The sequence below is a fragment of the Anguilla anguilla genome, chromosome 4, assembly GCF_013347855.1.
Source record: "Anguilla anguilla isolate fAngAng1 chromosome 4, fAngAng1.pri, whole genome shotgun sequence".
NCBI classification, from domain to species: Eukaryota; Metazoa; Chordata; class Actinopteri; order Anguilliformes; family Anguillidae; genus Anguilla; species Anguilla anguilla.
This window is the reverse complement of record NC_049204.1, coordinates 51,342,379-51,354,736: the sequence shown is the minus strand read 5'-3', so window position 1 is coordinate 51,354,736 and position 12,358 is coordinate 51,342,379. Positions and strand designations below refer to the sequence as shown.

The 12,358-nt window shown below is 40.0% G+C and overlaps 1 protein-coding gene across 1 annotated transcript in view; it reads right to left on the bottom strand.

The window, feature by feature from the left end:
- Positions 1-4,417: 4,417 nt before the first annotated feature.
- LOC118226588 (potassium voltage-gated channel subfamily B member 2) overlaps positions 4,418-12,358 on the bottom strand; it is an 80,340-nt gene continuing 72,399 nt past the window's right edge. Inside the window, exon 3 of the mRNA XM_035416344.1 lies at positions 4,418-10,600. Within this exon, the coding sequence (XP_035272235.1) occupies positions 8,642-10,600 (1,959 nt within the window). The 3' untranslated portion in view covers positions 4,418-8,641. The remainder of the gene's footprint in view (positions 10,601-12,358) is intronic.

The window sequence follows — 12,358 nt, the reverse complement described above, 5'->3', positions numbered from 1 at the left end:
CAAAGCATGCCGTGTCCAAATATCGTGAGTTAAGGATTAGGCACACAAGCCTGTTATTCCATGAATTAGTAAATTCACCTCTTGAATCACACTGGAACAAACCGCTGCCTGGCAATGACCTTGTTAGTTCTGTGGACTGTAGAGACACCTGTCTCTTCCATGTTCCTGATATTAACCAGAGGAAACCTATGCATACGCATGACTGTTCCCAGGTTGTTGAGGAAGGCTCCATCATTTTCTTTTTTGAAGCTTGCTGCATAAGCAAAGCTTGTGATCTCCGGCTTCCTGATGGAAAGGGAAGGGTGCCTCTTTAAAAATGCAGTAAGCAAGTCACAGCTGGCTTGTTTCAGCTCTGACCAGATTTCAGACATCTTGATGTTATGTGCCACTGCAAGCTGATAGGCTAGTTTTTAATCTTCCTGGGTGACAGGCCGTAATAATTGTTGGATGACTTGAACAGATACTCGACCATTTTCCAGATCTAATGCAAATACTTGTTCCTGGTGTAACCGACTGCTATGCCTAGCTCCTTCTTGCCTCAGTCTCATCCTGGCTGATCTTGTTGCAGTATCACGTTAGTGTGAAGAAGGGTATGTCGAACTCCTTTGCTGTACTCCTTACACTTTTGTTTTGAATCTTCACTGGTCTGACTGCATCTAACATAATGTGTGCTGATGTTTTGTCTTCCTCTGTCTTCCTTGCAAGTGTTCTGACCATTTTGATCCCTACAAGACTTTTTTAATTTTTAAAAATGTTTCCAAATGCAAAATTCATATTCATCCTTATTTTAAAAAATGTACAGCATAATATATATCCATATAAATGATATAACATTGTAGCAATACGCTCCTGAGGCTGCCAAACTGGTTCATCTTTGGTGCAGTGGTCAGCACATCCGCCTCTCCCCCCTGGAGACCTGACTTAGATCCTTGCCATGACATTGGTGTCATAAGTGGAGGAATGGGCTTAATGGACAGGGCTGTGCCCCTCGGGTGCAGCGGTCTATAAATGCCATGTGAGTGTGAGTTAACTCCTCTGAGGTTGGCGGGGGAGTAGGGTAGCTAACGGTGAATTCATCTTTAGTGCAGTGGTTAGCGCAGCTGCCTTTCCCCATGTTCGATCCATGTTCGATTATTGTGTTTTAACATGAGTGTAATGCATTAGTTAACACATTTGTAATTACATGGCTGTACTGGGTTGGTTATCTCATGCCAATCGACCCCAAAATCAGTGTGCCAACCAACCCCACCCACATTAGGAGGCACCTGTGTACTAAAACGATGTTAGCCAGCTAGCATCACTTATCACGGGACTTTCAAATCTTATATTGAAACATAGCTGATTCATATCTGTCAACTGAAATGAATATATTTTCTATATCTCTAATGCAGTTCTGTAATAAATTTAGTGGGGAGATCTTTTTTGTCACAGAAAAAGTGAAAAGTTGTCCTCATTCGATGAGAGAAAACATTTTAATGTTATATTTTTGTGACAGGGCCCTGACCAGGCTTCATTTTTTAAGTTCACTTCCTGGTCTTTTTAAGAGGTGTTGCTCTCTAATGCCAGTGAGGTTTGGCCCAGTATAGATCTTTCAGCCACCAGTTTCAGTGCAAGTCAATGGTAACAATGCAGTCAATAATTTTTTCTCACAAGAACGTGTAGTCACAATAGGTGTTTTTTTCGTTGTCTAATGTCTCCACGTGCCAATTTGTTACGTTATTGTGTCATTTGAAAAATATGTGAATATTTTGTCGACAAATCAACAGCTTGCGACAAAAACAGTTTGTGGGGCTGTTTGCATCACTGTCTAGTCGTGATGTGTCACTCAGGAGGGCAGTATCTCAAGCACTTTGTGATGGCCCGGCCCCCGCTCGGACTTCATGACCATGTAAGGGTCTTCCCTTTTTCCCTACTGTGCAGTCTCTGGCTCCAATTTGTACAACATTGCAGCACAAAAACACTTTTCACAATAGCATGGAAAGTCAATGGGTGAAGTCACAGTTTTGTCTTTGGAGCCAACCAACCTGTCTGCCAGTCAACCCCACTCTCCCATGCACCATGTTTTCTTTTGGGATTCATAAAAGTACAAATAAATTCATTTACCCATGAAAATCACCCAAAGTTCATATCCTCGTTATCACAAGTGTTTGTTACTATGACTGTGATTTTTATTTTCATCATTAAATGGTAGAATTTTGTTGAAGGAGTAAGAGGTTCAGATGGAGTACACATTCATAATGGAGAAAACTAGGAAGTTCAATTGTATAATGTTTGGGATTATATTGCTTGTGGTATAACAGAGAACCTAGGGAAAGGATCAGAACAGATCAGATTTGGGTGTTTAGTATATACATCCTGAACACTGTAATTTAGACTTTGGTGGTGCATGAATCAACCCCTTTACCTGCTCATATTGATGCAAGTTATAAATAGAAGCAAGAAATAAATTTTTATATCTGCTTTTTCTTGGTGTGACAGATAAAGGAGTAGTGTACACTTAATTACAAAAGGAAAAATCACTTGACACAAAGACGTATTCATTACAGACATTTAGCAGACGCTTATCCAGAGTGACTTACACAACTTTTTTACACAGCATTTGCATTGTTTCCATTTATACAGCTGGATATATACTGAAGCAATGGAGGGTAAGTACCTTGCTCAAGGGTACAACAGCAGTGTACTGGGGAATCAAACCTGTGACCTTCAGGTTACAAGACCAACTCCTTACCCATTATGCTACACTGCTGCCCGTACTTTATTGAAATGGTATAGCCCATGTGATGTTATTCATATCAAAATAAAAACATCATGGGGTACTTGAGTGGCTCAGCTGGTAAAGGGCACTCACCACGGGTGCAGAGTCCTCACTTGCCGGGCCAGGTGAGGGCCATACACCACACTAATGTAGAACAAAGGCTATCTCCAATAGTCGCTTATGGGTGAGTGCAAACACATCTGGGTGCAGTGGGTGTGAGACACAGAACTGGGCATTCAAACATCGGGAAAAACAAAAAGTGCTTAGAAAATAAAGCATAACAATACACAAAAGACGAGCCGTTAGTACTCTTCTTTCATATAATATTCACACCTCTGCAACTTTTGCTAGCAAAGCCATCAATTTCTATTCTGTCATTCCAGTTTTTACTCCATTACCTCTCCCCCTTTATTTGACTTCTCAGACAATTAACTGTCTTCCATTTTTCATTTCTCAGTGTCCACCCCCCACTTGTGTTTGGTAAGTGTTATGAAGTGTTTGGTCTTGTTTCTGATAAGACATCAGTTTGTCACATATTCACAATTCAGGTAAACATTTTTACCTCACTTTTCATTAGCCTTGTACCACATTTTTTTCAGCCAAAAATGTATTATTCAATGAGATGACAAGTGGGAATATTTCCCCACATTTAGTCTGTAAATTCCGAAAGAACACAGAATATGATGAGTACTGTCTGTTCATGTGGGCTGTGGGCTACAGTATTTTCGAATTTTCATGACCAATTATAGCCTTTGATAATTATAACAACATTGTTATGATAAATACACCAATTCTTTAATATTGTTCCAATACCAACTTTTACTTTTACTAAAAATAAACACACTAGCTTAAAACTAAGTATCAAAGGAAAACATTTTCATGCTATTCTGGTAAAATTGCTCCTGTTCACACTATTTAAATAAAATAAACTTTAGTATAATAAAAATGAAGGAGGTATAATTGTACACAGCTTGTGTGCACTGTCAGGATTAAGCAGTCAGGAATGTATGCATTTATTATACTGAATGAATATTTTGCTGTTGGTCATACCTTAGAATACAACAGATTAACAAAGGTGTTTACACAGCAAATGAAACATAAAATGAAACTGGATGCTCATCAAGAAAATATTTCTCTAAATATCCAGAGTATTGTGCTGGATACACCAACATATGCTGTGATGTTTCATTTATAAAACAGTGGCGATTTTAAAGTAAACATCTATAAAAGATTGATGAAAATCTGCCTTGTTCAACATAATCAGCATTCCCATCTGGACAAAAGAAAACTAACCTGATTCATGGGAAAATTCATATATAATGTAAATTGTGAGAAAACTGACCATCAATTCATATACAGTGCAGTCCAACTCCAACAAGTTTTATTTCCATATCTGAATAATTTTTGCATGTCAACAACGGCATAAGGTCTACTGACAAGGAACTACCTACTTTTTCTAAAATTCAAACAGTGGTGTTGACAGTGTCAGCTGAAACGTGAGCTCTAAAATTAGAATTTTACACGAACACATAGAGCGCATGGAAACGCATGCATTACTCCACTCTCAAGGCATGCCAAAGTGTCTCCTTTCAACAGGTTCTGAAAAGGGACAACGTAGGAATGGGAATGGGAGAGCTGTGGAGAAGACACAACACACGGTTCAGATATATACACATTTATTTGTTATCCTGCATATATGCTAATAGACTTAATGGAGAACAATGCCGCTTATCTTTACAGAAATGTTGACATACATGTACCATAACAAAGTCTTCTGTGGTCACATAATCGCACAGACTACTACATGCATAAAAAGATGCTGATTTGTACATAAACAGTCTGCAGCTCAGAAGTTTTTATGGATACCCAGTTATATGATAAAAAATCATTCAGACTGAAAAACAAAAGCAAAATGAGACAAAAAAAGGCAGGACGGGGAACACATAGCATATTGTCCGCAAGTATTCATTGGAGGGCTGAGTGTACGCTGACTGATTCTTGGATGACACCAACATGGTGAAGTGAGAATGTTTTAAAAAAAATCAAACAAGCATAACTTAATAATGATTTAGGGCGTAACAAATGGCTTCCAATAACCCTGTGAGATAAGAGCTTGCTGCACAGTCCCGTTGCAGTGAACTCACAGAGATCATTTCAACAACCATTTAACAAAAAAAAACAACCATAAGAAACAATACCATTCATCAGTGCACTCTGTATCCCAGTGATGTAGAGATAAGCAGAAACTGAATAAAACAGCAGATATTAAACATTTAGAGCACATGAGAGACAATTCCATGTAAAAGAACAGATTTAAAAAACCCTCCACCACTGTCATTTGAAAATCTCATTCTCTGATGCTAACAAATGTCAAAAAGCCAACCCTTTGAACCTAAACTAGCGATAACCTTTTCATCTTCTTGTGTAATGCTCAGCAGAGTGAAACATTGACTTTTCAGGGAATTTTCATTGTCTGACAGGAAAACTGGTGCTCAAAACAAAAGAAAAGAAATGCAATGAGTTGGACGTATATGGTTCGGATGTTGACTGGGGTTGAACTTTTAATGAAAAAACACTACACCTGGCAGGGATTTTATCATTCATGGGGGGTGGTAAGCTTATCAGCATATCATGTGATTTATTACCAGTTAAGGTTTTTGTGCCTTCAGACCACATATTGACTGCCATAGTCGTATGTGGCGTAGAGAGAGAGAAAGGATGTGAAAGCCATCAAGTCCATTTACAGAGCAGCCCTCCACAAATCAAAATCACACATTCCACACTGCCTCACGCTCCCTAATGGCCCGGCTCACGTGGACATGCCCAGTCAAAGTGGAAAAAAGACAGCTGGCTCACCGCTCTGCCTGTAAGTCAGATTCACCCTTCGGCCATGACTGAACTTTCTCAGTTCCCACTCAAACCCAAAGGGCCCACATGCCTGTCTCCCTCGCAGAAAAAAATAACTTATTTGCCTGTCAGGGTAAAGGAGGGGTGCAATATCCAGGAGTTACACTGTACCTCCACCACCCAGATATCGCCATGGTGCTAGTATATCGCTGACAGAGAAAAAAAACATGAGCTTGTCGACATTGCCTGTAAACCAAAAAGGAAATCATATCATTTGAACTTCTGTGAGTTATACAAAACCTGAGAACTCAACAATATTACTTGTATCTATTACCTAAAGTCCTGATTTCGTCCTATAAAAAATTAAAATTTTCTGTACAGTGCTATATGAACAAAGCCAAATGACTCCGCCTCCTCATAAATACCTATTTATGAAAAGGCACGCATAATTTCAGCCACCATATGGCAGGAAATTGTGGTCGTGCTTGATTTTGGTTTAGAAAAAATAGAATCATTCTTAGTATTAGTTAATTCACAAAAAGTAAAATACTTAATATTTATGTGTGGCATTATATTAAGTGATGAAGTATTTGATTTTTGAGGATTATAAAAGCTCCTCACAGTCTTATTAGATTCCTAAACAAAAACCAGACTTGAGGTCTTCTGATATCTGATATCTGATATCTGAGCGACGTAATGGTTGCCACACAGTATTTAACAGTAAAATGATTTAATAAATATATTCATTGTGGGAAGGAGGGGGTAACACTGTTAGTTCATATAATATTAAAGATAAATATTCAGAAAAATACATGTGTTGTTCATACCTATACACTTACAAATCCATTGGACTGTAATTAAAGTGCCACGGTTTTTGGCCTGCATAGATTGCAGCATACTGTATTGCACTTTCCACTTCAGTACAACTGGGAGAAAGAATAGAAAAAGAATCCTCTTCATATCAGTCTTAGTCAGGATTTTGCGGCTTTCTTGAACACAACACAGTGTTTTAACACTCTGCCAAGTGTCGTGCCAAAGCAAGATGTATTTTCCAGCAGTTTTGGAAGAAAAGGCAACATAAAACAAGATATTTTCAAAAGAGCTACAAAGTAAAACTTTGGGTTTAAGTTCAAAAATTGGTTTAGTCCACAGAATAACCCTATAATTTACATTCCAAGACAAAAAATCAATACAAAAAACAAACAAACAAACAAACAAAAACAAAGAAAACCCAGCAGGATAGGACAAAATTGAATTGCAGCTACATCACAAACAGCTAATTTGATGTTTATATCTAAGAGCAGCAGGTATGTTGCCATTGCGATCTGAGAATAAAATAAAAGCTAGACACTCATGCCATTTATACAATGATATCAATGTGCTTGAACAGTTATGCTTTTCAGATGAATGCATGTAGATAAGAGCATGATGATGTGCTTCTTTTGGTCCTCTGCCATTACAAAGTATGTAATCATTCTATGTGATACAGTATAACATTGAGTAGTCAACAGGATGAATCATGTGTAAGATTTAATGACCAGACTCATTTGACTAACCAGTAGATTCATCTGTACTGGAATTTCACAGCTCTACTTGCAAGCTTCTATATTTCTAGTTTACATATTCGTGTCTGTGATTAATATAACTGTAAGAAATAATACACATCTGATATCTGTGCGTTTATAGAAATTAATACATTTCTCATGACATTTTTTTTAGAAAATGGAAGCATGTTTTCAAAGGCTTCTGACCTTGACCACAACAGCATTCCACACCTTTTGCACCTGTAGGGTTAACGTGTTTTATCCATATTAATATTATTGCATGCTATTTTACAGGTGGTATACCATGATACATTCTGCCCTATTCAACCTCGTTTGTAATTTTCCATCCAGTAAGGTCTGGCTGAGCAGAACGAAATGCCAATATATCTCAGGCCTCGGCTTATCCTCAAAGCGAAAAGGGAGTATGTAGCTGGACATTGGGAAACTAAGTTTGACTTTTCTACCTAATGAGGTGGGTGTCCTTGGTACTGAAACACACACACTTGCACAGCCTCTCTGGGAAGATATAAAGGATGGCTGTAAATAATGCTTCTTTAGTTCAGTGTTGACTCAGACAGCAGGCATACTCTTTCTGCAGTAGTAAAGACCCTTATAATTGGATCTAGCGTGTGGTTTCCTGAACGGATTGCCTCTATTACAAAACACGGGTGGATTTTTCATTGTACCCCCAACACAACTATATTTAAATCGTTTTATGTAATAAAACTGTATATATGTGATATGTGATCTTAATTTATTCCGTTTGGTAACGGTATACTAGAATTTGGGTAGTGGAGTAAGAGTGTCAATATTCTTCATGAAAACATACATTTCTGGTCATTAAGTCTGTTTTATGACGAACCACTTCGAAAGCCTAACCAGTTATAATGCAAACCAAAGATAATATGTTACAGTTCATACATAAATATTAAAATCAACAAAATCATTATATCATATTCAAGGGACAAATTGCATTTCCACAGAGAGTAATGATATGTTTTCATAGGTTGCTACCTTGCAACACTGCAGTTTCTTGCAAAAACCTCTCCCCTAATTCAGTCTTATTCCTTTTGTCATTCTGTGTTGTCATTACCTTTGCTGTAATCATATTTACAGTGAAACGCTTTCAGCCAACTAAGCACCTTAGAATTACATTTTTAAATGCATGCTTTTTAAAAGAGTTGTCCCTCGTTGTGCATTTCTTACAGTAGCTAAAAAAGGTAGAACTGTACAGTTTTGTTAAAAATGTCTTCATTGTGTGATATATATTTATATATGTATATATGTGCTCTTAGCTGAGCTGTCTCTGAACCTGTTTTCATGTCACCCATCTGCATAGTCAGCAGTCTTGCTTTTTTCTCAATAAACAGTGATGAAATCAAAAGGGACTTATCATGCCATGCAAAAATATCTCTCTCTACATCAGTGCACCATTTTTCCAAGATGCCAAGGCTTTCAGCAGGTCCACAATTTACACCATCGTACTCCAGAGTCACATGCTGGTTTCACATGTGGGGGACAAGCTGCCATCCCCTGGTCTTATATGGATCTCTGGTGTAAACATGTGGTTTTCCACTTTGTGTCCACTTTGGTTACTGTCGGACTTCCCTTCCCCCTGGGTGCAGTTCTGTGAGGAGGGCTTTGGGGAAGACGGGCCAACAGCAGCCCCGGCCTCTTCCATGTGGTTCTTCTCCTTGTGATTTTCATTGGACGTGTTCTGCTCCTCTTGCTCCTCCTCTTCCTCTGCTTGGGCCAGACCCTCTGGAATCCGGGATCTTTCTTCACTTTCTGAAGTGTCGCCATCGGGAGAATGAGGTGGCATTTCCTGAAGATCCTGCTCCTCTTGGGGGCAATCTACTGCCAACAGAATGGTGCCAATGTGCTCAGGGGATGAGGGTGTGGCATCCGTTGTCAGTGGGCTGGAGGTGCTGGGTGGCGTGGGGGGAGCCTCTTTGAGAGGATCACTGAAGTTGACTTTAAGACTCTTCATCCTCTCAGGGTTGTTGACTTGCAGAGAGCTCCTGATACTTTCCACGGCCAAGTCAAAATTTTGGGCACCGTCCATTGGTGAGCATGCACCACTTTCCGGACTGTAGGGGACAAACTGGAACAGGCCACCTTGGCCATCCTCATCCGAAGGGCCGGGCTGGCAGAGATCCAGAGAGCAAGGAACCTGCAGATGTCTTACTTTTGCCTCTGCCACTGGTGTCCGCCCGGCCTCGTTGAATTCATTTGCGCAGCTCGAAGAGCTGTCGGTGCTCGATGTGCTTTTAATGTCTGTGACGGCTCTCTCCTTCAGCAGAGGTTCTGAAGAGAGTGGGACCTGCTTCATTTCCAGTTCCACTTCCTGCACTGGTTCGGGCTGCATCCCCACCGATGTGGTGATATTTGTGAAGGACTGAGACTTAGTCATCTGGTTGTACATTTCCTCCAGCTTCCGGGCGTTCAGGTGCTGCGGGCTGGCGCTGCGATTGCCGATGTGTTCTTGAGATCCCAGCTGAACAACTTCTTCATATTTTTTATCAAAGGACCTCAAGCTGGCATCAGACAGAGTGCGTGCAGGCACACCCCACCGGGAGGGCGAAAGGTGGTTATCCAGGGAACGCTTATCTTCACCTTTGTCCACTACGACGTCCATTAGTTCCATGCTCCGAGCAAAGGCGTCTTTCAGATTCATGGACACGATACTCCCGTTCCTCTTTGCACGCTCCAAGGCCTCTCGCCTCTTGATAGCTTTCTCCTGCCGCTTCTGCTCCTTGTAGAACTCGGAGAAGTTGTTCACAATGATGGGGATAGGCAAGGCTATGACCAACACTCCTGCGATGCAGCATAGTCCCCCAACTATCTTGCCCAGCAGCGTTTGCGGATAAATATCACCATAACCTACTGTTGTCATAGTAATGGTGGCCCACCAGAAAGAAGCGGGAATGCTAGTAAATTTTGTGGCATCTTCATCTTTTTCTGCAAAAAATACCAAGCTTGAAAATATCATGATCCCCATGGCTAGGAACAATATCAGCAGACCTAGTTCATTGTAGCTCCGTCTAAGTGTAAACCCTAGGGACTGCAGTCCAGTGGAATGTCTGGCCAGTTTGAGAATCCTCAATATTCTCATGATTCGGAATATTTGTACCACTCGCCTCACGTTCTGAAACTGCAGAACACTTTTGTTTGACTCAGTCAGAAATATGGTGACATAATACGGCAATATAGCCAGCAAGTCAATGACATTCAGAGGACCTTTGAAGAACTTCCACTTGTTGGGCGAGGACAGGAAGCGCAGGAGGTACTCCATTGTGAACCAGGCGATGCACACGGCTTCAACGTGCGCTAGCTGGGGATTGTCATTGGCCTGGCCAAACTCATCTATCACTTGTAGTTCAGGCAAAGTATTCAGTGACAATGCAATCGTAGAGAGGACAATGAACAGGATGGATATGATGGCCAACACCTGCAAGAGAAAATCAAAATCATGTCAGCTTCATGTTTTCTTTTTTGTTTCACTCATTGTGTGCTAACAAAATACTGAGATATTCAGGCTGACTACAGTGTACTTTGCAGTTCTAAATTTTTTCCAATGCCAAACTCATGCTATTGTGCTAACATCAAAGATATGGCACTTTCCTGAATTCTTCATTACTGTTAAAAACAGGTTTCTTGTTTATCTGAGTCCTAGTGCACTACTTTACATGCAAATTACAAATCTAAACACAAATTAGAATGCTTGGCTATTGAGTTTATTTTATCACCTTACAAAAGCAGTAAGTACTCCTTATCTTTTTTTCAATCTTTGAATAGACTTTGTAATACTACATATAATAAATTTACAAGGGAGACCTAGCCAAGAAAACAGCTCAATAAATTACATTATACAATATACATTAAGGGACATCAACAATAGACTGTATAACAAAGCATACCAATGGTAATTCCAATAGCAGTGTATGTAAAATATCTGGGAGTTCATATGCAACCAGTTTTAGCTACAACAAACAAAATGCTGAAAAGCATTTTTTTTCGGAACAGTGTTGCAACACTTTAAATGTCAGATAAACTTTCTAACAATATTTTGATGACGACTGACTAATTCCTGTGACTGTTTACATTACTAACATTTTCATCCAGGGTATGGCAGCCTTTGATACCAGTTTAGGCAATGAGAGATTCGAGATAGCAGAATGTAGATTCACTTTGCTGGAACCATGAACAGCAGCTGGCCCAATGATATAAAGTAAGATAAATAAATAAATAAATAAAACCTTGGCCAAGAATGGCATGTACAATTCCTCGCATGGGCTGTGAATGTGAATACAGAAGCACTCAGCCTGCATTACAAGCAAAGGGACAGAATGAAGCGACAGGGAGGGCAGGGGATTAATGGACGACAGCAAATGAACGAGCGAGCGAAACTGGGGGTGGGGTGGGGGGGTTAGTGCCCTTTCAGCACCTATTGACTGGATGCCACTGGTGCTTATCGTCTCTGCGCACTGTGCGGGTCAAAGACAAGATCGGCTGCATCTGTTTACCCGCATCTGAGAGGGGCTTGATTCAGCGGAGCACACACAAGCAGCGCCTTCATCACACATAGAAAGCTCTGTCTTGGAGCAGGTAATAAATTTTGCAAAATAAAAGAATTCACAATACTTTGACATTGGCTTTTTTTAACCCCCTCCACAGGAAATGGCCATGGTTGTTCACCACTGTGTTAACCACTAAAAAAAGCACTATTCTATTATACCAGGGTCCTTGTGACATGGTCGTTGCATCTGCCCCAGTGCATTATTGCCTCTCCATTATCTGTGCCTTCTGTTGGAGTGTAATCCCTCATAACAATGATTATCACAACTCCTTATTTTCAAGTATGAAAGAAGGTAAGACAGACTGACGGAGGCAAAAGTGAATTACTGACGTTAGACACAGATGAGATATTTACAGTACATATAAATGTGCAATTTGGATTAAGGGTGCTTCAAGTACAGGATTACAGGCTTGGCTTATATTCATTTCTACGGGGAATTTATTTGTACTTTTCTGTAAATATAACACACACAGCAAGTGATGCAACATAAATATAGGTGACCTCAGTTGGATTTCAAATATGTGATGAAATTCTAAACAAGCAAAGCCGTGCTCGTCATTCATTGTGTAATAATTGTTAACGCTGTTAATCATCACATGGCTGTCACAGACAAAATTATGCTTATCTGAA